At 45.6% G+C, this 26785-nt stretch overlaps 1 protein-coding gene across 4 annotated transcripts in view; it reads right to left on the minus strand.

Annotated features, from left to right (window-relative positions):
* Spock1 (SPARC (osteonectin), cwcv and kazal like domains proteoglycan 1) overlaps positions 1 to 26785 on the minus strand; it is a 480563-nt gene that overhangs the window by 61201 nt on the left and 392577 nt on the right. For all 4 annotated transcript variants that reach the window (XM_021215443.1, XM_021215442.1, XM_021215439.1 and 1 more), the window contains one exon: positions 25436 to 25550. In XM_021215443.1, the coding sequence (XP_021071102.1) occupies positions 25436 to 25550 (115 nt within the window). The remainder of the gene's footprint in view (positions 1 to 25435; positions 25551 to 26785) is intronic.

The following is a 26785-nucleotide window of genomic DNA, read 5'->3' on the forward strand; positions in this document are numbered from 1 at the left end:
GGGGTGGGGGTGGGATTTGAGGTTTCACAAGCTCAAGCCAGGCCCAGCATCACCCTCTCTTCCTGTTGCCTGCTTATGCAGATGTAGAACTCTCAGCTACCTCTCCAGCACCAGGTCTGCCTGCCTGCTGCCATGCTTCCCACATGACAGTAACGGATTGAACCTCTGACACTGTAAGCCAGCCCCAATTAAACGTTTTCCTTTTTAAGTGCTGCAGTGATCATGATGTCTCTTCACAGCAGTGAAACCTAGCTAAGACGGGAGGGGACATGATCTCCACCAGGACAGATACCATTGATGAGTCCTTAGCAGGGACAAACCCAGAACGGACATTTCAACAAGTGACCTCAAGAAGTGGTACTCACTGTGGCAGGGCGACCAGTCCCCGTGAGGAGTCAGCTCTCTGTGCGGATCTACTGGACCATGCAGAAGGCACCTCGGGCTTAGGACTCCAGCAGGAAATACCATGCTGATGTGAAAATGCCTAACGCCTGAGCCTTAGTTTATCGTTCGGGGGAAGGGCCAGCTGCAAGCCTGGGAACTGGCATTTCCTGGCTTTTGCTTCACTTGTTTCTACAGAGAACAATGCTACTATGGGCAAGGCAAAGGCACACTGGGAATTTCTCTCTTCTCTCCTCTCTTCCTTTCCCTCTCCCCCTCCCCTGTCATTTTGTATGTATTGTACATCTTCATTTTCTCTCAATCAGGCAAGCATTCTGACCCAGGCCTGGCCCTAACAGCTACCACGGCAGGTGAAATGGCTGCACGGTTGCTCAGCTCCAAGTTCTGCATGGGCTTCCTCACAGGCCTCCCCTGTTGCCACACTCCATGGGCTAAGCATTGCCATTGCATCCACCTCAGAGCTGAGAGAACTGGAGCCAGCTCAGGGAAGCTAAGGGATTCATCCAGTCACAACGCTAGGTAGCTAACAGTTAGAGATCAGGCAGGTTTGTGGTGCTCCGGAGAAGTATTAGGCTGTGGTTAGAGGAATAATCAGCCCACAAAAGCCCTGCCTGGTGACAGCCGATCAATGGCTGAGAAAGGCACTGCAGAGCTGGTGCCTTGGCCAGGGCTGGCATGGACGAGGCCGTGGTTAACAGCAGCTGCCTTCTCCAGCCGACAAAGCCTGTTCCGAAGAAAAGTCAGGGAGCAGAAAGGACTTGTGCCCAAGTCCAGAGGGCCCCCGGGTGCGGGCCTGCAAAGCCCTGGCAGGGGTGGGAAGGACAGAAGGATGCCTGCTGGTAGTTTTCCCTCTGTGCCTGGGATTGGCGCTGTCTGAGCTTTAGGTTTCCCTCCCCCAGAACCCACACTGATTCCCCATCACTGAAGTCACGAGCAACTCCTCTGGCCCTGATGTGGCAAGCATGGATCTGCTTTTGCGTGCGTTAACACCTGAATCTAAATCAGGCCACTGTGGTGCTATTTCTGCAGGTGCCTGAGCTGTGACTTCTCCTACTGAATGAGAAGGAAAAGCACATCTCAGAAGCATGCCACCTGAGGGACCTGGTGCAGCCTGTCAGCCTGCATGGCTCCCAACCTCAGGGGCTGTCACTTCCCCATGGAGAACCACTGCGGGAGGTGCATGATGGCCCTCCTTCTAAGAAGCTGGATCCTAGGAGAGAACCACTCCTGCAGAAAGAAGACAGGTTGGACGGCGAAAGGGGGCACACCAAGAAAACGGTGTACACAGGGAAAGCTGAGGGGCATTAGCCATGACAGGGAGGAACAGTGACCCAGGAATGGTGGGAGATGCCCTCAGGTCCATCCTGGGTGGCTGAACATCTTCTTAGCATGCGGTTTCTGGTCTCTGTGGACCTGTGGTCCCAGTGCCACATGCTGTGCACAGCCCTCCCCTGACATATGAATAATCTTCACTCAGCCTGAGCTGAGGCTCTTCACCTCCCAGTGCCAGGACCACCACCAAATTCACCTCTCCCTAGGCTCAGTGGAAGGAGGAGCGGCCAAAACTAGCATGCATTTTCTTGCTGCCTGGATGCCTTCTGTGTACAGAGCTGCGAAAGAGTCCATTGGGAAGCAATGCTCCTGAACGCCTCCCAAGGATGAGACTGGAGGGCCAGCAAAGAAGGAAGGCCTTTGAGAACCTGGCAAGGGAGGTAGGAGATGGACTCTGGAAAAGTGTGAGACCTGGCAGGAGAACAGGTTGAGCCACACTGGAGGGTGGAGGCTGGGACAGTATGTCTATTTTCAACACAGGAGGGTAACTAACATCTCGGGTCCATATTACCCATCAAGTTACCCTGAGCAAGACTGAGTCTTGCTGGTGCCTTGACCATTGTTTGCCTGACCCCACCCCCAGTCCCCTACACACACACACACACACACACACACACACACACACACACACACGGTCTGCAGCCCATGGACAGTTAGGAGTTGAGGCCAAGAAATCTGTGGCATCTTTTCTCCCATGAGGAAGCCTTTTGGGGGCCTGACCCTGGGCTAAGCCCCCACCCCCACCCCTTGGGAATCTAACAATTACTTAGCAAGACATTTGAAATGCTATTGATTTTCCTCCCCAAAAGGAGGGGTGAGACAGCGATAGATGAGGCAAGCAGTGAGCAACAATGGGTTCCATCCACCACCAACCAAAAGCAGTTCCCCTCTCCTAGCACCAGCCCCATGGTCCCTGGAGAGGGGCAGCTCACTAATGGAGACAGCTGCTAGAACCAGCAGGCACTCTGGCTCAGATATTAGCAATTTGAGGCTTAAACTCTCTTTTCTAGAAGACAAAGGAAAAATAAAGCCGATTCCCAAAGGTGTGCTGGCTTGCAAAGCATCTTCTGCCCTGTTGAGGAGAAAAGATGGGGTCCCAAATCTCCAGGGGCCAGGATTAGGAGTGACCCACATCAGGGCACCATCTACAGTGGTTATTTCTAGATGCTGGACATAGAAGTCGATACCAGGGAACTAAGGAAGCGGGCGTGAACACGGGCTTTGTCCCCTCTGGCAGCCGCTGTACGCAGAACACTGAAGTGCACACTAGGTGATGTGTGAGGAACAGCTTCCCTCCTCCTGCTATGTCCTTACAGCCCTAGCACACCGCACATCAGCGGTCCTGGGTCAGGTGCTCAGTCAGTACTCTTTTAACTAATTTGTTAGGATCCCGGCAGCCACTTCCCAACGCCACAGTGCTTAAGTACAAGAAAGTCCCACAGTCCCCACTCTTAAAACAGGCAAGTGTGAAGCCAAGGCATGCGCTCTGCCTGGGCCTCAAGTACGTACCGCCGTTTTCCTCCTGTGGTGGGTTGTGATGTCTACCAAGAACATGTCTCTGACTGTAAATGTGCATTAGAAATAACAGGTAGAGAAGCGAGGCTTGCGGAACCCGAGTCAGCTATACCTGGCATCAGTGGGGAGGCAAGGGGAGAGGGGAGAAGTGACCAGAGGTTTGGATCACATTTCTGTAGGTCAGTGCCTGTATTTACATATTTTAATGATCACAGACATGAAGATCGGTGGACAAGGCCATACCAGTCCTGTCAGGATGGAAGATGCCTTTGGAAAACTAGGTATTAAGGGAAAGCAGACTTTTCTGTTTACATGGAACTATCTCTCCTGTGGGCCATTGTGGAGGAACATCATGCAAAAGTCCTCATGGTGTGGCTGCCCATGAAGTCAACTGAGCTCTGTCCCATCTTGGCATGGAGGGGTAGTGTACCGCAGTAACAGAGATCCACACTCCAGGTCATTGTACTCTGGGATTCATGAAGCCGCTAAGCTACTCTGCTTGGGGGAAATCCTAACTAACCCTGGATACAGCCTTCAGGCGGCTAGCAATGAAGCAGAGGGGAAGCAAGGCCCAGAACCAGGCCTGGATGGAGTGAAAATCGCAAGAGAGGGATTCTTCCTGGTCCTCCAGGAAGCGCCTGCAGGGCAAAGGCTCACCTACACAGGCAAACCATCAGGTCAGATGGGAAGAGAGGGTGGAATAAAGTGGGGGAGGGGAGGGGAGGGTCAAGCAATAGACAAGGGGGAAGGTAGGAAAGGAGAGAGCCCCTACCCAGTGCTAGACAAAGGACTGGGATGAAGGGTCTCCCTGTCTTCTCTGGCTCCCCTCCTCTCTCAGCTGAGTTACCTTGTTTTCCCTCACAACTAATAATCGGATGTTGCTTTGCCTTTTTGAGGGATTATCAAAATTTTAAAAACGTGTGATTATTTATTTATTTCTTAAAGGTACAAGTTCTACAGGAACAAACGTGGTATGGCTAGTTCTACATCTCAAATGTGCTCTGTGTACTGTAGGAATTGAGAATGACATTCTGGGTTAGAGTTAATACAGGGACTGATGACAGATACGGGAGGGAAGTTGATACAAGGCCCTTTCTATCATTAGCGATGTAAAGGAAGGCAGTGGCAGGTGTGAGTCAACACAGCAAGGCACATTCCCACAGGCTCCCTTTGTCTATTATATTTCGAGGTATTAGTATGTTAGGTTAGTATTATCTCTGTTAAAGGATGAGTTCAAACACGTAAAGCTTCTTATAGAAGCCATCCATCCAGGAGGCTTTGCCACACAGACCTACCTGAATCTAGAAGGAGACCTCCTCACTGCTCCAGTTTCCCCTGGTACCCACATTCCTTTCTTTTAGTGTGTGTGTGTGTGTGTGTGTGTGTGTGTGTGTGTGTGTGTGTGTGTGTTCATATGTGTATGCATGATGTGGGTACATGTATATCTTTGTGCATGTGTGGGCCAGGATGTCTACACTAAGGCAGGGTTTCTTCTCACTACTCCCCAGAGCTCATGGGTTCAGCTAACCCAGCTGGCCAGCATGCCCTGGGGTCCCTGTCTCTCCAGAGCACAGGGACTACAGGTGGGCCACCGCACCTGCCTGGCATCTATGTGGATGTTCGGGGTCCGAACTCTGGTCTTCACCGCAGCACAGAAAGCTCTTTGCCTACTGAGCCACCTCCCCAGCCCTGCCATACATTGTTTTTATGCAACATGAACATTCTGCCTACATTGGGAGCTTAGAAGAGCTGGGGGAGGGGTGAAATCCATAAATATGCAAACAAGGAGTGTGGATTCCTGAGGACCTCAACAATCATATTCTCACCAGTGGTTCACTGGGCACTTTAACATCATTTACCAATTCTTCTCACGATTCCACCTGGCTTGCTTGCCTTTGTAAAAGGCCCAAACTGGAAGATGAAAATTCTCATGAGATTCTCCTAGACTACCACTCTGGCTCACTACCAAACGAAGTCAGAGGCTTCAATAACCAAGCCTGTGGTCAGAGCCCACAGGGAGGAGTGGCTGCTACCACCAGGATCCTTTAGTCTACATATAAACTCTTCAGTTGCAGGTAGTGTCTGCTAGACCACCTCGACAGGGAATGGATGAAGCAGACTCGTTAAAAAGCAACTGTACAGGTGGCTGCATTCCACCTGCCACAAAGCTCCCTTGTCATGCCAACCTGCCTCTGGATGAGCGAGGACCACATATCCCCACAAGCGACCCATTTGTTGTCCCCGTACTTTGAAGAGTAGTCAGAGCAGCTGCGGCATGAGCCTGCCAGGGTCGCCTTCTGTGGGGAATTTGCTGAAGGTCACTGTGAAGCTGCTGTGCACAGTCAGATGCTCACTGGGGTCCCTGTCATTCTTCTGCACTCTGTCACCCGCTCTGGCTCTGTCCATCAGCTGCCCAGTGCCCATTGGATGGTGATGCCAACAGAGACTGGGCTTTGAGCCTAGGCTGAAAGAATCTTCACTGCTGAGTGGCATCCAGTTGAATGAGCCCACCCATGATCTATGAGGGAGGCAGGATAGCAAACAGCAGGCTCCCAGCTTCATAAGTACTTGGACTGCTGTTCTAACATATCCTGATGCACGCCATCTGGTGCCAACCCACCCTGGACATGGCTCCTCACCTCAGCACCCCATTATGACTGGTAACTCATTACAGAGGTTGGGTATGCCTTGCAGAGAGGGGACGTGTGCTGTAGACACTCTCTAGCAAACCTAGGAACAAGGGCAGGCAAGCAGAGAGAACATTCTGCAAATGGCAACCCCCCATACACGGGGGCTCAATATCACTTACACACGCCTCAATCCTTGATGCTGCAGACCATATCAGAGCAAACATATGACCCAGAGGAGTTCTGACATGACTGGTGTCTTGGGGAAAGCTATGTCCTGTCTTTGTAACTGAGAACTAATTTTGATCTCATCTTCATTGAACCATAAGCTCTGAGTTTTGCCCCGAGTCTCTGGTCTCTTTTTGTGTAAAATATATATATATACATATCTCCATTTCACAGATATTTCACTACCTCTGGAGATTAATAACACCATGTTTTATCTGGGAAGCGCTGGTGAGAGCTGTGTGGCCACAGTTGCCCTTATGGCATGGCCATGTACAGATACCTGCTGATCCACTATGAATATTCTCCCTCACTGTCCTTACTATAAGTCAACAAGTGATAAACCATGGTCTCCTATGTGTTGGGCCAACATAGGACCAACTAAATACACATTTCGTAAAGGCCAAGGCCCAAGCATTTTTCCTTTAAAAAATACACTATATTTTATATTACTATACCAAAGGAAGAAAAGTAAGTTTATGCCACCCATGTCTAAGGGCAAGATAATTATTCTATAACAGTGAGGTAGCACTGAGGAAAATAGGTTCCTGAGGCAGGAAAGATAAACTTTCTATGGCCATAGCCATAGAGAATTATTTTCAATAAATGGTTAAACAAATGAAAGAGAATGACAGTCAGAGACCTTACACCAACAGTTTCTCAAAATACATCACCCCCTCAGTGCACACTGCAATGTTATAAAGTGTATAGAAATTAAAAAAACAAGGAGAGAAGCTCGTGTGGTCTTGAGGTGGGTGATGAATTCGTAAGTGCACAGCCGTAGCACAAACCATGAAGGAAAAAAAAGAAGAGCTGAACCTTATCACAAGCAAAACCATACGTATGCTTTATGGATGACAATGTTAAAGACTGAAACACAAGAAAATATTGCAAATGTTGGAAGAAAATAGTCACAAATTACATATGACGTGATATTAGGAAAATGTAAGAGAACACAAGATGCCATGGACATGCACGCATACACACACATACACGCATACACACACAAACACACATATACATATACACATACAAACATACATACATACATACATATATACATACACACACACACACACACACACACACACACACACACACACACCCCTTCCAGGATATCCTAACATTCCAAGTTGCTTCTGAGCACATAAAGCAACAAAATTCTGTTTGTGAAAATTATGTTTGTGATAATGTAAAAGGGTACACTCACTGTGGCAGGCTCCAAACTAAACGATACATCACAGAGCCCAACCATATCAGGTTGAAGCCCCTATCCAACTGATTTTAAAACTAAGGCAACACTAACAGTTGAATTCAAGGGTTTATGTCAGGTCTGTCAAGGACCACACAAACTAGACATTACCAAGATGTCCTTCAATAGGCTGATAAGCTAAAAAAAACAAGCATACAATGGTATGCTCACAAGTGATAATGAAATGTGCCATGACCAAGGAAACTCTTATAAGGGAAATATTTAACTGGGGCTGCTTACAAGTTCAGAGGTTCAGTCCAGTATCATCAAAGAGGGAACATGACAGCATCCAGGCAGGCAAGGTGCAGGAGGAGCTGAGAGTTCTACATCTTCATCTGAGGGCTACTAGCAGAACACAGACTTCCAGGCAGCTAGGTTGAGGGACTTAAAGCCCACCTCCACAGTGACACACCTACTCCTACAAGGCTATACCTCCTAATAGTGCTACTCCCTGGGCCAAGCATATTCAAACCATTCCACTATTGAACTGCAGAAACACACTGGTGATTTTTAAATATGAATTAGTTAAAGAAGCCATTATAGATGTGCTATACAGAGATGCATCATTAGATATTCTTCCAAAAAAAAAAAAAAAAAAGCATTAGATAATGTAAACAGAATCCTGGCACCCAAGGGGTTGATATGGAAATGGAAGAGTAATTGAAAAGGGAAACAGAAAGAATGTCTTAAGAGATGTGATTCTTTATAATATTGTCAGGACAGGCACGTGACACTGTATATTCTTCACAGTGAAGCTTCATAGTTCAATACATGAACATTAGTATATGCAAAAATATAAAACAGCACTTAGGGATGTCAAAGGCTGCTAGGGTGAAGTGTGGCGTGTGACAATCAGTCTTAGTGTGCTCCAGCTGCCCAACTGAGCTGAACAGCTTTGGAAATGAATAGTGACTTTGAGGCCAAAGACAAAAGGTCTGTGCATATGCACAGTGCTCTAGCTGAGGAAACTGCCCAGGGAAGTGAGGGTTAACACTCTGCTACACTCACAGCAGAACAGAAGAATCCAATAAATGGATGGAAGATAGTCAGAGCCAACCTCCTCACTATGAGAGTGGAGCTGGCCATGTGGATGCCATATTAATCCATGCAGTCACAGGTCAGTGCTGGAGACATAATGAGGAGCCCAAATTTAGCTTCATATAGATGTAAATAGGCCCATGTTGGAGAGTATATGGATATGTGAGATTTATCTCTCACTCTCTATACATCCCCTGCACCACAGGCATGTACACACACATATGTATGATTATCCACGTAGAAATGTAAAAGAATATAACAACTTCTACAGGCTCTGGAAAAGCTAAACACACACTCAAAAGCCCTTCTAGCTATTTTTTCAACTGACTTCAAAACATATGGTAAAATGGGGCATTGATGAATTGATATCTATAGATAAAGATATGAGTATGGGAGAAAGAGAAGAAAAGATAGCAAGAGAGTAAGATGATAGATAGATGATAGATTAATAGATGGTAGATAAATAGAAGATAGATGATAAATAGATGCTAGATAAATAGATGATAGAAAGAGAGATAGATAGGATAGTTAGATGGACAATAGATAGATAGATGTATAGATGATTGATAGAGATAGATAGACGTATAGTTAGATAATATATAGACAATATATAGAAAATGGAAAGATAAACAAAGACTCATCAGTATATACATATATTTCCTTGCTTTGCAATGACATCTGATGTCCAGATCATAATAGCACTCTCCAAAAGAAGAACACAGCCAAGTGAAAACCTAACTCTGGAGCCAGAGTGATGGCACAGTGGCTAAGAGTGCTTGTTACTCTTGCAGAGGACAGAGTTTGGTTCCCAGCACTCACATGGTGGCTCACAACTACCTATAACTCCCATTTGGAGGGACATGATACCCTCTTCCATTCTTCATAGGCACGAGGCACATACATGAGTGGTGCATATATACATATATACATGCACGTGAAGCATAAAATACATAAAATAAAATGAATAAACAAACAAATAAACCAGAAGGCTTGACTCTATGGCTTTGTTGGGTGTCCTATTGGATGAGTTTTGAACATCTTGCAGTGCTAACCATTTTAAAAGTGGCAAAAAATATTCAAATAACTACAATAAGAGCTGTTAAAGGGCCATGGGACAGAGAGAGAGCCCTTGATAGCCAATATAGTTACATTTTAAACAACATCTCAATATTGGATTAATATTAATATAGACTACAAGTATAAGATGATGTATAGTGATGCAAAGTGTAAAGAACATTCATGAGTCAATATTTTCTAAATAAATGATTAAAAATAAATAAAAGGAGAGTCATTACCTAAGTGGAAGAATTGCTCAAGATTTTCACAGGTACTCCACCCTTGAGTGCCCACACAAGAATATGAAAAATCACCCTTGTTTTAAATGTGGACATGTGCAGTAACAAGTTACTATGGTACAAGTAACTGACCTCAAGTCCATCAGATTCCCAAGGGTCATGGCAGTTGTCACAGCCATGCCAACAACATACGCTCTTGACCTGCGGTTCTAATGGTATTTCACTTCAGGAAAGTATGACAAACCTTAAGGAGACACAAGTGCCTGAAACAGGGAGAAAAAAAAACTGAAAAGAAATATGGACTTTAGGCTGGCGAGACAGAACAGTGGGAAAACACCTGCCACCAAGCCTGAGGACCACAATTCCCCTGGGACCCACCCATGTGACAGAAGGAGATAATCGGCTTCTTCAAATCGTCTTCTGAACTCCATATTAACATTGTGGCATGTGCAAGTACCCCCTGTCCTGCCACATACAAAATAAACAGACAGATGAATGCAAATTTCTCATTAAGTATGAACTTAGTTAGTATATATTGGTATCAGTTTGCTAATTGTGGAACTGTATCATACACATCCAACTTGTTAACAAGAGAGAGAAAAATGGGCGCAGGTTTGTATCAGGGAACTCCTTGTTCCATTCAGATGTTTCTGGGGGGGGGAGCCCCTTGCCTAAAACAAAAGCCGTAAGTGAGACAAGTTGGGAAGGAATGGCTTCAGGAAACAGTCCAGCTTTCTTGGAGACCGAGGGCTAAACAGGAAAAGAATGATGGAGAAATGAGCAAGCCCAGGGGGAGGAGGGGCCAGCCCACTCTTGGAGGGACAGACTGGACAGTGGCCCTGAGTCCAGAGTCATGTCCCTGATGAAAATGCCCCATATCATAGCTTCTTGACAAAACAGATAATTATTCACATCCTTCTAGAAGTTTCAACTAAATACATAATATATAACAGAGAAACAATCTGCTCAGAGAGTTGAAGAAAGCACTTATGCCTTGAGATGCAGGGGGTCAGAATGACTTGGGTTCAAGCTCTACTCTGTCATTTGCTGGATATGTGACTAGCACACTTCTAAATTTAAAAGAGTCACTTTCTTCTCTCTCATCTTTAAAATGGAGATAATGGTGCCTCCCCTACTGGGCACTTGGGATGACTAAGAGGCTAGTTTAGGCACCCAGTGTCTAACAATGGTTGTCATGAATAAATGACAGACATTTCTTCAAGCTCTGATTGGATAGAAGGAAGAAAATGGCCATTATCTACAGATGATATAATTTTCTACATGAAATCCCAAATGATAAACCAAAAAAAGAACCTACCAGAATCATGAGGGACTATCTGAAATAATGATCTTTAGCAAGCACAAATAACATATTTCCTTTAAGACAGCAGTCACCATCATCAGCTCTACTCGCAGACGTAGAGTGGACAGTTGCAGACGTCCTAGAGGAGACATGGGTAAAGACACGTGCCACACTTGCAGATGGCACAGCATAGCCCGGTGCATTCAGATCTCGTCGGGTTACTTTGTAGACCTAATTTAAACCTCATTTTTCAAGATTTGAGGAAGTGATTTTCGAACATCATCCAGGCAAATGAATAGGTAAGAATAAGCATGAAAAATCGGAAAGCAGGTAGGTGAAGAGAGAAATTTCTGAGCAAAAGCTAATTCTTAAAACTGTCTAGTCAAAGCAAGCGGGAAATGTTCTGTAGATGCATTTCTCAGATCGTGTCCCAAGAAGTACTGATTACAAATTTTCCAAGTATAGGTTCTAATTCCTGAGTGGGTCTCAGACCTTACTTACTCTGTAACCTGAAGCATACTGATGGGAATAAAAGGAACACTCCTTATAGCAGACTAAATGGCTGCAGGATGAAAGCGGTCTCGCTGGGGCTTCCTGTTTGAATGACATTGGCCCCACAATCTCGCTGGGGCTTCCAGTTTGAATGACACTGGCCCAATGCATTCAACACAGGGAATAGAATAAAAGAGGAGGAAAAGAGATGCCCAGCCTCAGCATGGGGGAGAGAAGGCAAGGTGTCAATCAAAGCCAGAAACTCTGGAAGACAAGGATGATAGAAGGGGTGGAAATAAACCTCATAAAATTCCTGAAACCTAGCACTGAGGGAGGCTGAGGCAGGAAGATCAAGGGTTTGAAGCCAGCCGGGGCTACATAGGGAGGAGACCTTACATCAAAACAAAATAAAACAAAACAAAACTAAAGCAAGCAAGCAAACAGTACCAAAAACACATTAAAACAAGTATGTTGGAAAAAAGTGAAGCACACATGAAGGATCCATATTTTATCATGAAGAATATTGATAATACTGGTATCTTAATTATGGCATTATAGGGCATGTGGGCAATTTGAAGAGCAATTACAAATAGCGTACACATAGTGTACCTCACACACAAATGCACATCAAAACCTTAACATAACCAAAAACAGAAAAATCAAAAGCCAGATGGAGTGACACAGTGGCTTCCCAAGATGCATTGCTGTGCTTTACGTGGCAATGGGAGCTTGCATTTCCAGATACCATCTTGCTCTCAAGCTTAAAACTCTACATTTCCCAGGAATGGGACCTCCTGACTAGATTCAGAATAAATTTAGACTGAGTTGGCTTTCGAATGTAGGCAGAATTACATCCAAATTCACAGATAAACACATGCAAGGAAGCAGTGCAGCTGCCTCTGCCTTTTGGTCTCTCCTGTTGAGGGGACTGCAGTGGAATGGCCACTCTAGCAGACTGTGTGGGCTACCATGGAGTGTACTTATCAGACAAACAACAGGAAGAAGCCTGGGTCCCTCATGATGGCAGCTGCCCATATGAGTCTATAACTTCCTACCACTTGACGTGCATCCTGGTTAGCTCTATCATCAGCTGGACACAAACTGGAGTCACCTGGGAAGAGAGATTGCCTCCTCAGACTGACCTGTCTGTCTAGCTGTGGGGCATTTTGTCAGTTGTTCATTGATGTAGACAGGCTCTGTCCACTGTGGGCGGTACCAAACCTAGGCACCTTGGGCTCTTTCATGGACTCGAGGCTGTGAGTAAGTAGCATGCCTCCATGGTCTCTACTTCAATTTTGAGTTCAGGCTCCTGCCCTGGATTGGCTTAATGATGGACCATAAAGTAAAATAACCTCCCCCCCCCAAGTTGCTTTTGGTCATGGTGCTTATCACAGCAATGGAAACAAACTAAGACAATTTGGTAACACACAAATAAAAAGAGACCCTCTTTTGTTCAAAGCCCTATTTCTCAAGAACTGGAGTCTCAGACATATAACACAAACCAAACCTTAGCTAATTAAGCTACTTTCTTTCTTAACTTGCAAAATAGAAGAATCTCTGTAAAATCTGTAAAATATTAAGTGTACAAAGGTCTCCAAGTAGGCATGTGCGGTCTCTCTCTTGTCAGAACAAAAACCCTGCCAGTGTGAAACAACAGCCTTAGATTGTGTATACTCCCCAATGTGCAGAATCTCCCTCTAGGAATGAATCTCATGCAAATAATTAAGACATCTGCAAAATTAATACACTATGATGTTCATAAGAGCAGAGTTTATAATAGTAAATTAGAAAGAAGCTTAAATGTTTGATAATACAGGACTAGTTAGAAAAATTATATTACACTTATGTAATCAAATACCATGCAGACATTAAAAGCAAAGTTTTAAAAGAATAATTGATGGTATGGGGTTATTATTAAGCACTATTAAGCTCATGGTAGAGATCTTTAAATAGTGTGTGATTACATTTATTTTGGGAGACTGAGTCACTTTTAAAAATTTATTCGTTATCGTTTGCAGTGTTTTAATGATGTTCTATAACAAACATGATTAACTCCCCTCTTTAATCCTAAATGCTGTCTCTGCCTGCTGTCTCCTGTCACATGCTCTCTTCTCCAGCTGGGCAGTTACTCTGCACTTCTCCCTGCACAGAGCAAAAGTCAGCGTGCCCGGTTGGTGTGCACCACGCTGCTCCCTTTTCTTCATAGAGGTGAGGGGCAGCAGCTGTGTGGGGTGCCTCTATAAACATGGTCTGTAGTGAACATGCTCTGTTTCCACTAGTGTGTGCAGTTAACTGTACATAACCATGCCAACAGTGACATTCAGTCACATGGCATTATGCTGTGGCACAAGCTAAGGGAAATGGAGTCACTGTGGGACCATTCCAGCTTCACCGTACTGTCACCAGGGACCTGGGCTCCTAGTTCTACGGTGTTTTGCTCCATGTGTAGGCTACCTCCCTGGGTCTTGGCATCTTATGGTTACGTGTTTTAGCTGCTCCCTGAACACCTCAGGAGTGAAGAGGGACCAATGCCACGTTTAACCAGATGGCCACCAAGCCAAAAGCCTTCTCAGAAGCTCTAGAACACTTAAATTAAATGGGCCAACCTCAACTGGAAAAAACTGGGAAAATAAGAATATACCTTTATAGATATTTTTTCTTAACAACCATTACCACCACCACCAGGATTGAACAGACAACATGTAAGAGAGCTGACTGTGTCTGCTATAGGTCAACAAGGCTGACCTTGGAATTCAAACATCTAGAAGGCAGTGCATGGCCAAGATGCATGTAAAATAGACCCAAATCAGAGGTTGATGCACGTGCCTATATTATGAACAATAATAACAACAAACAACCATTGAAAACCTTTCAGAATCAGCTGTTTTCAAAGTTACTTCCCTGGATCACTTCCATCTTTATACGCATTCCTCAAGGTAAGCCAAATCACTCTGTTTTCTTGATGAGGAACAGAGTCTCAGAGAGACTTGCTTCAAATCGCACAGCTGTTATTCTAGAGCAAACTTCAATTCCACAACTGCCTGAATCCACAGCCCACACCATCTCTAGACAATCGCACAGCATCTCTCCAGGTCCCACTGTGTGCCACTGAGGGTCAGAGAGCGAGAAACCTGTGTGTGTTTTCCTGAAACCTGAGGTTATGCAGAGACACACAGGAAGTCAGAGGAAGAGAAACCTTCGGCCTCTGTGGAAATCAGAGTGCGAATGCTCACTTGCGGCTGGTAACAGTGAGCATCCGAGGAAAGCAGATGACCATGTTTACTGAAAGGCTCAGAACGAGCATCAGGCAGTCTCCAACGAGCGCAGAACCAACGATTAAACACAGGAAGTACCCTGACGGTACCTCTAACCTGGATATCTTGTATCAAAATATTACTCTCATTAAATACATACCAGATACACAACAAATTAATAATACAAATCATACTTGGTTACATCCATATAAAGAACAGCCCTGTGTTTGGATACAAGGACAAATTAGACATCAGTTTAAGAGGCAGAGCCTACCATTCCCTACACTAGAGAACCAGATGTCCTTTGAGCATCCAATAGCTCAAATGCGGTCTACATCTTAAAGTCAGTTTCCATGTCTTCACCACATGTAATGAAGCCTGACTGCTGAGACCACAATGGAAGTAGGTCAAAATTCTAGCAAACTCCTCAGAAATCAATAAAAAAAAAAAATCTTGTGGGGTCTGGGACTCATAAAGCCAACTCCATAAAGAGATGCTAGCTGCTCGGCCCCAGATAACTATAACCTCAGGACACAAGTGATTCTGTGTGCAGGATGCATTACTGATTATCCACTGTAGACAGTGCTTGCTGTTCCTCCGAGGGGAGACATGGTCATGGATCTGGACACAGAATGAGCGCATGATTAAGGCTGGATAGCTGGATGATGGATGGGTGGGAGGAATAAAACACATTACTCCTACCAGCAGACTCAACCGCTGACCTCGATTTTGAGAAACAAGAAGAAAACTGTGTTTGGGATTTTTCCTTACACTTTAAATTTTAAATGGAGCTCAGAGGTCTTTGTAAGTGAGTTATGTGAGGTAACAGATCTTGGTGGCTCTGGTTTGCTGTGTTTTCCTGAATAGGCAAACTGTTTTTCTACTGGGCCCAGTGCTAACCAGGTTTGAACATAAACATGTTATGACACAGGACTGTGTATAATTCTCATGCTAGAAACACCCAGCTTGAGTGAACAAATGAACAAAACAACAACAGCAGCAACAAAAGTCCTCTTTCAACCACCAGTTCCTCCCCCTTCTTTGCCTAGAAATGTGCCCTGTTCTCACAAGACCCCAATGGAGCCCCAAATACCAAGAGCCATCTCAAAGAATGCCTTGCGTCTGCTACCAAGACAAAATCCAAAGCAAGATTACGTGTTCCCTCAGATGCAGGGAATGGGAAGACCCATCCATACCAGGCATGGATGTAAAGGGATAGCCAGCTTCAACTAGGAGAGCCACTGAAACACACTTTGCATGGACGGATAGACCAAGGCCAAAGTGATGTGCTCAGGGAACTCAGACACGAGTGTCCCTGATTGAAGGGTCTGACTCTTAACCCATCGACCCATTCACCTACAGGGATCTCAGACAAATGCACTTTAAAAAGGACATAGAGAGTGCAGGGGGATTCGTCGAGGGGTATGTGGAGGGAGTAGGAGGAGGGAAACAGGGATGGTCAGATCGCATGCATCACAAGAGACAAAAGTTTTATTAAATAAAACAATAAGAGCCCATGTATTCCATTAGTAAATTCATCCCATGAGGGCCCAGAGGCAGCTTAAGCTAATCCACCTTGCTGGGCAATGTATACACAAGCAAAAACAGTGTGTGTGTGTGTGTGTGTGTGTGTGTGTGTGTGTGTGTGTATGTGTGTGTGTGTGGCGGGGGAACTAGGGCTGCAGACCTAAGCAGAGAAGCCAGACTGGCAGGTGTGAACCACGTACAGTACACGGCAAGCAATGGGACCCACAAAAGTCACTGCTTAATATGGAGATTGAGGTTCAGGCCTATGGAAAGCATAAATGCCAGGTCTGTCCTGGAGGCTGGGGTCCAAATGCAGAGCCTACTAAGAAAGCTGGGATGGGATGCTTGGTCCTCTGTGCTTCTGTCTTGGAGCTCTAAAAACCCCCTCAATGCGCCTAACCTAGAACTAGTCTATGCGTAGATTTAAAGAGATACTGGATATGGCTCCAGTCCTTTTTGGCCTCTGGAACCCCCTTAAAGTAATAGTTTCATGGCCCCACACAAGTGACTTTTTCCTCTCTCTCTCTCTCTCTCTTTAAACTTAGCTTAAATCAATTTGAAGACACTTTTGTTACAGCGGCCTCGTGCTTTGGACACGATTGGTATTCTAAACAAACTCCCTGCAACACTAATGTTCTGGTCTTTGACATTCAACTTTTAAATCTGTTTTCACAGGAACAGCTCTCCCCGACTGTGTGACATCTGGGGCCAGGGCTGCACTAAGACCCCACTTCAAGACGGACCCAGAGGGTTTAGTCAGATGCCAGTGTCACTCTGCCTCTGTATATGATCTGAAAGCAAGGGACTGTAGGAGACTGGAGAAGGCAGAGCTCAGACAGGCCTTGGAAGTACTTTCTCTCAACACTCTGGGTTGGAGAGGGAAAGAAAAAGACTCATAGCTACCGTCCCAGGACCCCTGGGACCCCAACAGTAGAGTTAGACAGCTCCTTACATGGTCTTCCACAAGGTGAAAGACAGTGAGAAATGAAGAAAGAACCCTTCCCCACTATGCCTGCGATTGCTCTATGGACGTCTGGAAAGCAGGGGCTGGGCTTTCTGCAGACCCCCACGGTCCTGGCTCCTTACTACGAGGCTCCTTTCTCACGGTTCCCTGACTTGTTCTAAAACTGCTTTTCCTTCCAGGTCTTTCAAGGTCTTGAAATAATAAAGTAGAATATCCACCTCTTTTTGCTCTAAGACCCTCTTCAAACAGAAGAGCTGCCAGGAGCTACCCACAGAGCTAGGAGAATTACACCATCGTGGTTAGGATGGGGCTGTCAGAGACCTCTTCACCATGTCTGGTGCAGACTGGAACCTTCCAGGTTACTCTTTGGTGTTGTTCTTGCCTATAATTCCAATGGATCTAGGTATCTCTCACTGTATATTTAGGAAGACAGTGAGCCTGGATTTCATCTTGCCATGTTACATGCTCCTTAAGTGGAACAATCAAAGTGCCACCCCTGCCCCCTTCATGTCCTGTCACAGTGGCATCCCTACCCACGTCATATCGAACGGCCACTTTGGATTTTACAACAGAGAATCATTATCACCATGACCATGGTTGTACTGTCGGCAAGATGCAGGCAGAGAGCAGGGAACAGTGACGTCACCCTGACGGTGACAACACACAGATAGAGAGTGCTGACATGATACTGATGGTGATGATAATACACAGGGGTAAAGGACAATGACATCATACCAATGATGACACTCCAGCAGAGGACAGTGATGTCATCCTGAGGATGGGCACTCAAGCAGAAGATGCCGATGTCATACTAATTATAACGTGGCACAGGATGAAGAGAGGGTACCATGCTGTAGCTGCTGATTGAGGAGCTGTTATGCTTTGTAGCATTTTAGGTAAAATACAGCTCACTTAATCTCACCTGTTAAGAGTGGGGCCTGCACCTTCCCTCATTCCCCATGTTGTCAAAGGCCCGGCTCCCAGTTCTATAGTGGTACCCGGGAAACAGGCAGCATTTGCTTAGCCACCCACTTGGTGGTGTAGCAGCCACATGCTCTCCTATGGTTCTGATTCCAATTTATTTCATATTGTGCAGTGCTATCTTTTTTGCACAGCAGCAGATAGCTGAGCCACGGAAGAACAGTTGACTTCAGGACAGATTACAAATGGTTTTTTATCTTCGAAAAGCTAGGTCGGAAACTTGAGACTATCAGAAAAGCAGAGTGCGGCGGGGACAATGATAAACTCCAGAGAGCCTTGCACACATGCTAAAAGACAGAGGAGAAAATGGGTGAGGATGGTGTGTCTCTCACCATGGAGAAACCCTGTCAGTGAGGAAGGTGAGGGATACCAGGAAAGTGGCAAATCCTCCGAGTCCCGAAAGCACAGAAAAATGGGCTTAACATACACTGATGTACATGTTGTTCATGTAGGTAGACATGCATGTGTGGGGGCATGCATGTGTATGGGCATGCATGTGTGGGGGCATGTGTGGCCATGGACATATGTGGGCATGGACATGTATGTTTGTGGGCATGTGTGGGCATGGGCATGTGGGGTCATGGACATATGTGGGCATGCACATGTATGTGTGTGGGCATGTGTGTAAGGGGATGTGGGGTCATGGACGTATGTGAGCATGGACACATATGTGCACGAACACGTTTGGGCATGCATGTGCCTTTTTCACTTTCTAAAGGAAGCCCGGCACTCATGGACATTTACATAGAATAAGAACAGTTGTTGGGCAGTGGTGGTGCGCACCTTTAATCCCAGCACTGGGGAGGCAGAGGCAGGTGGATTTCTGAGTTCAAGGCTAGCCTGGTCTACAGAGTGAGTTCCAGGACAGCGAGGGCTACACAAAGAAACCCTGTCTCAAACAAACAAACAAACAAATAAACAAGCAAAAAACAGTCTAATGGGAAGAATGTAAGTTCCAGAAAAGACTTAACCCTCTGCTCTATCATCTATGATCTATCCAAATCTCATGTTTTCTCATCAGCAGTAGAAATAACATCATTTGCTAGAAGAACTGAGCAGATGAACATGATTCTCAGATTAAGTACCTAATACAGGCTATCCTGTACTACAAGAAAGTCTCTTTTAAGGACTAATTTAAACATTGAAATTGATGGTACACACACACACACACACACACACACACACTCATATACACATATACACGCATATATGCGCACATACATATATACACACATATACATATATGCACACATACACACACTCATATACATATATGCACACAAACACATACATACACACACTCATATACATATATACATATATGCACATATACACATACACACACTCATACATATATGCACACATACACATACATACACACACTCATATACATATATGCACATATACACATACATACACATACACTCATATACATATATGCACACATACACATACACACACAGAAGAATCAGCAGATTCATCCAGCATTTGGCAGTTACTGAGACAATAACTGGCAAGACAATGCCTAGGACAGGCAGTAAATGGAATCTATTAGAGGGTGATAAATGCTGCGGAGAAAAATTAAGTAGAGAAGGAGCAAAGTGAACTGGAGAAAAACTTGCTAAGAAAATGACATCTGTTAAAGGTGGAGGAAGAGAGAGGGCTGTCTGGGAAAGGCAGGGTTGAGGGTATAGTCATGTGACATGTCTGTAATGGAGGCCTGTGAACTTATAGCTGCGTAAGTAAGCGGGGGGGGGGGGTGTGGAAGCAGGTGACAGGGACATCAATCAATTCATGTAAGGCTTTGCACATCACCAAGATGTCTTTAGTTTTCAATTAATCTGAACAAGATGTGGAGTCGGTTGTTGGAGTGTCCTGGATAGTAGTGGCATATACTCGATCACATATTATACATCAGCGGGGACTACTGTGTTCAGAGAGGACATAGGGCCCAGGAGATCAACCAGAAGAGATTAAAATAAAACCCAAAGATGCCCCAAATCTCTATCAGAGTCACAATAGTAGTAGTGGGAAGAAGTATATTTAAAAATGCCAGTGTGATTGGCTGGTAGGTTATATGTGAACTGCGAGGGGGGGAGGGGATCTTACTGTTTCGGGGGGGGGGAAGCAGGGTTAATGGTTTAAGGTGGCTCAGGAGGAAGCAGTTTGTTTGGGACATATCACACTTGCTGTGCATGTCAGAATCCATGCACAGATGACGAATGGCCAGTGTGTGTTTGAATCTGGAGTTCCAGGTAGGAACAGAGGCAGTGGTAGCTGTGAGTCACTGGTAGGAACACAGAAAGAAATATATATGCACAGAGACACACAGAAAGGCCTGTGATTATATAAGGTAACATCTATGATGCACAAAAGCCAGGATGCAAAACACCCCAATTTGACTTAAGCTTAAGAAACAGAGTGTGGGGCTGGAGAGATGGCTCAGTAGCTGGGACTACTGACTGCTCTTCCAGAGGTCCTGGGTTCGAGTCCCAGTAACTGCATGGTGGTTCATGGCCATCTATAATGGGATCTGATGCCTTCTTCTGGTGTGTCTGGGGACAATTACAGTGTACTCATATAAATAAAATAAATCTTTTTTTGAAAAGGAGGAAAACAGAGCATGCATGTGAGCATATATAAGTATATACATTGTATACATATACATCTACATACATATATGTCTACATATATGTACAAACACACGCATATATAGTTGGAAGCATTTTCAGAAAGCAGGTTAGATCTGGGAATAGCTAACATGTTCTTCCTAGCATTTAGATTTTTACATAAGATTGTACATTGCTGAGTAATTCTTTTTTAGATACTTATTTTATTTTCAGTTGTGCATGTTTTTATGTCTGTGTGTGGAGTACATGAATTTGAGTGCAGGTGCTCATGGAGGCCAGAAGGGGGCGCTGTAACTAGAGCCGGAGCTGTACTTCCAGGCCTTGTGAGCCACCCAGCCTATCCCTGTGCAGGGAACTGTAAGCAGGCACTCTGGAGGAGCAGGAAGCATCCTGCTCAGCTGAGGAATCTCGCCAGCCTCGGCAGGTAAAGTGCAAAGGGCTTAAGAGCAAGCGTTGAACAAGTTATCAAAGCCTTTATCTTCTAGAACATGCTTCTGTCCTACGACAAACTCCAGTCATGCCTCAGTTTACCCCACTTTCTCTTTTCCTTTGCAGCTTTCTCTGATCAGATAACATCAAATAGGCATTAGGGGGACCAGGGAAACTGTGGTCTACTATCCTAGAGCTGGTTGCACAAAACAGGAAGAAGCAGAGACTAAAGCCAAATTCCGCGCTGACCTCGGAGTCCAGATTAGGGAAATTAAATTCTTTAAGCAGTTGCCAATTTAATTCTCAAGATCTCTCTCTCTCTCTCTCTCTCTCTCTCTCTCTCTCTCTCTCTCTCTCTCTCTCCCCCCCCCTCTTTCCCTCCCTCCCTTTCTTTTTTTCTTTTAAAAAAAATCATGACGTTTAGAATAGCTGGTTCCTGAAACTTAATCGTTCCTTTGTACACTTAATTTCTGACTACAGTCTAGAACAGAATAATATGCAACGAGAGCTGAATGGCTAGGAAAAGGTTACTTTAAACTGCTTCTAAATCACAGGCTTGCAGGCCCGGGGCCCTCGCTCTCTCACACCACAGGCATGATGGCGAGCATTCTCTCCGGATGCAAAGACAATCTCCGTGCTTCTAGGTCAACGGCTCTCGGCCTTCCTAAGGCTGCAGCCCTTTAATACAGTCCCTCATGTCGTGGTGACCCCCAACCACAAAATATTTTGTTGCTACTTCGTAACTGTAATTTTGGTACTATTATGAACTGTGAAGTAAAGGTCTCATGGCCTTAGCCAACCCCTGTGAAAGGGCCATTCGAACCCCAAAGAAGTTGCAGCCCACAGGTTGAGAACTGATGCTCTAGGAACCCAGGCAGCAGGCTTTTTTTTTTTTTTTCCTTTCATTTTTCTTTAAGTTTTCCATTGAGACATTAGAGCTAAGCAGAACTCGACTCTCTCCTCTCCACCGTCTCCTGTTCCCATTTAAACACACTTCCTCGGATCCACTTGTGATAAGCAGTGGAATTAGACAACCGTCTGTCAAAGCCAGGACTCTTTCCCCCTCAGAATCTCTCTCAGGTGGAAAACACCTTTTGAGAAGAGAAAATCGCTGTGGATGACTTTTTTTTTCCTACTGTTGGAAATAGCTCAGCTGGAGGGAAGTTATTATTTCCCCCTTAGCAAGCCCAGCCAGCAAAAGCTGAAGCTTTCCTGCTCCAACACGCCCAGCACACCCCCCACCCCCTTTTCCAGCTCATGGCGGGCCCACCGTGAGTACCCTCTGGCCTGCCCCAGCATTCCTCAGGGTATCTCCGAAGCCTGGGCTAAAGCTCCAGAAGGAGGCAGAGCTACTCTGAGTGAACACCTCCGATCTCTTCATCCCCTGCTACAGAGAGAGCAGAGGAGGTCGCTGCTGCTGGTGCCACTCCAGTCCTACTGGTTCCAAGAGTACAAGGACATTGTCTGTCTTGTGGTTGACACCGTGAGATTCACTGGATGACTTCAGACCCAAGAGAGGCTCCCTGCATGCAGAGTGTTTGCCTCATCCAGGCTGAGGAGAGCTAACAGACACCCAACTATAAACAGAGACCTGAGGTCCAGTTACCCATGTGTCTAAATCTAGACAAGTCCATTTCTCAGGGAACCTCCAGGGTTTTCCTTGGTTCATGGGGGACTGAATAAAGATCTATGGGGACTAGGGCGATGGCTCACTGGGTAACGCTTGCTGTACAAAACTTGAGGACCTGAGTTCGGATCCCCAATACCCACATAAATGTGACTGTTATGGCGTGCATCTGGAACCCCAGCACTGGGAAGTGAGATAGAAACAGGAAGATCTTAAGGGCTTGCTGGCCAGCCAATGAAGCTGACTCTGAGATTCAGAGTCAGTGAGAGACCGTGTCTCAAAAATATATAACAGAGGAGCAATTAAGGGCAATGCCCAAAGTTGACCTCTGCCCTCTACAAGCATGGACCCTCAAGTGTATGTGTACCCATGTGCTCACATTGCTCACCCACATTCATAAGGACATGTATAGATTGCTCATCAGTTTTATATACTGCAGATGTCAGGTAGATGGGGACCTCTGCTTCACAAAACATGGATGCTACAGATACAGGGAGGACAGCGGAAACTGAGACCCTTCCTGACCAGGAACTCCATGGTTCTGCAGGGTCCTCCCCTCACCCAGGAGTGCAGCAAAACTCCCAGGATGGACGATGCTCACAGCAGGGCTGCCTGGCTCAGGCCAAGGCTAGCTCTGCTGCAGTGCGGTGCTGAGGCAGGCAGGGAGGGTTCATATTTAGAGTCAAGAGGGGGTTACCCACCGTCTAACTGAAACATGCGCTACTGTCTCTAGGTCTCCCCCACTGTGAAGACCCATGCACCTAGCACTAAGACTTCCCTACGCCTTTGCTGAGCAGTGGAGAAAAGGGAAGCTACAACACCCTGCGGCTAAGACATGACACTGCATCTAAGAAGGGACTTCCTGGCTATTAGTCTTGGCAAATTCCAGACACTAAACTTAGGCTTAAAAGATTTCTGGAACCATCCCCCCTCTTTTTTGTCTTTCTGCTCAAGGTCAAACTCTAGGCCGACGTAGACCAAGCAGGAGCTCTGCCACTGTGCACTACGCCTGGCCGCTCAAATTCTCTTATTTAAACATTTTTTTTTCTCTCTTCTGGTTTCTGTGGTTGTTTTGTTGAACAATCGTTAGTCTATAATTTTGAGGCTGGCCTGGCTTTATGAGATCAGAGAGGCAACTTGCCCCTGGCCATAAGGTAATTGAGAAATGTCATCAGAAGTATTCACAAGTATCACAGGGTGACTTTGTCCCCTATCAGCTCTTGTCAAGCAAAAGGTGCCAGGTAAGTAAAAAGAACGAAAAAAAAAAAAAACCCAACCACTTTGTATTGACTTCAAACCGGAGGCTGAAGGACACCCATGCCACTACCCAGAAAAGTATACACTTTTGCTTTCTGACATACTCTCACTTCTAAAGTTAACTTTATTTTATTTTATTTTATTTTATTTTCTGGGCTTTGTGTACTTTCTCTGAGATCTTTTGTTGATGAGATTGAGGACCTGGACTTCCCCAGCTGACCTCATTGAGACTGACGACTTCAACACCTCATGGCCAAAATACAAAGAGGCAGTATTGTACATCGTATCTACGTTTTCTCAGCACAACCATTTAAGGAAACTGTCCTCAAATGCAATGAGATCTGCTGTAGAGAAATCAATTGTAATCTTTGTTGGTTACTTATGATCACTATCTTTCCTGATCTGTACGGCTCTTCTGAGCTATCCTTCCCAAAGAGCCTGTAACATTTCTAAAGCAGAACGACCCAGACTTGGGTTTGAAGTCTTCATCTACTTGCCCTTGCCCACATGGCTAGTAAAAATGATATTGTCTCTCGCTCTGTTCATTTCCTCAATCATTAGAAACTTCTTGCATTGGGTGACATGAGTTCACACACACACACACACTGCATACATGCACATGTATGTATACATGCATGCGGATGCAGTGCTTTCTATGAACCAGCCAGTCACAAAGAATGCTCACGGCCACTGAAGGCAAATTTGAGCTTGGATTTCAGGAGTGGGCAGTGGCCAATGGGACCATATTATTTCTCCATTAGAAAACATCCCCTCTCAACCCTGGACTGGAAACAGCGGTCCTTAGGGATGTCTACTTTCATCTGTCCCTTGGCTTTCTACTGGGCTCCAGTGGAATGTATCGATGAAGAAATGCTTAGGGGAGAGAGCTCCCCTCTGCCATGGTATCTCTGCAGTTTCTGTGATGTTCGGTCTTGAGAGGTTCAAAGGATTCTAGTGTTGACAACTGGAGAAAGATAAGCCCAAGGGCAGGCTACGTAAACCTGCCCCTCCCATGCCAGAGCTAAACTACCATCTAAAGGAGCTCGGCACACACTTTACTTTCTTTTAACAGATTTCTTTTAAAAAGCCTCTCTGCTCTTCTTTCTCTCTTTAATGGTAGAAAGTGGTTCAGCTCAGAGTCCCTGGCCAAGCTGGAGAGCTCACTTGCCAAGTGAGCCCATATTCCCTTCACAGGCTGAACAGCTCTGTCACAGCCTGGCTCCCAGCAAGTGAGCTGGGCTTGGCCACACAAGGCGCCCTGATCGCTGAGCCCTCTTCCACTCACCACTCTTCTCTGCTTTGGGCTTCAGTGGCTCAGGCTCAGGCAGACACGGACAGGGCCCATCACAGAGGGAGCTGAGGCTTTTGCCTGTAGAACAAGCATGGAATTCCAACTTGCACTGCAAGAGAGAGAGAGAGAGACAGGACAGACCATTAGAATATGGCAAAGCCAAATGCATGCTTGGCTTCCCAGGGAATCAAGATGGGAGAAGGGAGAAGTTGGCCATGCTAGTAGTCTGGTGTTCAAAACTCTAACTTGGGACTGGCTGTTCATGTTTTCCCAAATAACTCCCAAAACACAGCAGAAGAACTGGAAAGCAAATTTAAATTAACAGCAGGTTCAACTGTCACCATTTATAAAATATGGTGATTATCTGAAAGGGAACTTATGTGGCGTTCTATGTGACCCATGAAGCCCTCCCACTTAAGTGCAGGGGCTCCCCAATGAATCCTCCCGCACAGAGCAAGTGCTCGAGAACGTTCTTAGTAACCTGCTTTCTCATTACTCTCACAGATGCTGGTCATAAACAACTTAAAAGGAAGAAAGATTTGCTTTGTTCATGGCTTCAGCCCATAATGATGGGACACTGTAGTGGGATTGCTCGTATCATGGTGGACAGGAAGCAGAGCAGAAGAGAGGGGAGCCTGGAACAGGACAAAGGACACAGGACACAGACTGCTTACTTCCTCCAGCTAGCTTTCACTCTCCAGACTCTCTGAAACAGAATCATCATGGCCAAACATTGAACACATTCAGCACCTCAGCCGCTACCGGGGACACTCTCTACGTGAGCCTACGAGGGACATTCCATAGTCAGACCAGAGCAAAGCACATTCACTTCTGTATTGGAAAGCGTCAGATAGCACATCTGAGGTGCTCTGCCTGCCCCTTCCTCTGGGAGCAATGTGCAAATGAAAGCCTGGGCCCCTCCCCCATCTCTGGAGGTTTTTTATGGCTGGAGCCCTCTTATAACTAACCTGGGATCTAGTGGGAATGCCCACCTAAGTCTGGAAGTCAATGTCAGAAGTCCACAAGCTACAACCTCCTGTCATCTTTTGTCAGCAATCATGGTAGCTTTCAGGACCCCGTCTCCTAACTCTATATTTAAGTCTCAGCATACTCAAAACACAAGTAGGGGATGCGGAGGTATTTACGGGTGTCCTAGACCACAGTGGGCTCCAGCTTTCTTATTACTTGTATAATATGGAAAAGGAAATTGAGGCTCTTGGAGGTTAGGTAACTCATAAAAGACCTTAGCACTCAGTCAATCGCATGTCTGACTTCACAGCCGAGCCCTCAAGGGTCCTGAGATAGTTTCTGTCATGTGGCTGAGGGTTCGGAGCACAGAACCTA

Source organism: Mus pahari, chromosome 16 (genome assembly GCF_900095145.1).
Source record: "Mus pahari chromosome 16, PAHARI_EIJ_v1.1, whole genome shotgun sequence".
NCBI lineage: Eukaryota > Metazoa > Chordata > Mammalia > Rodentia > Muridae > Mus > Mus pahari.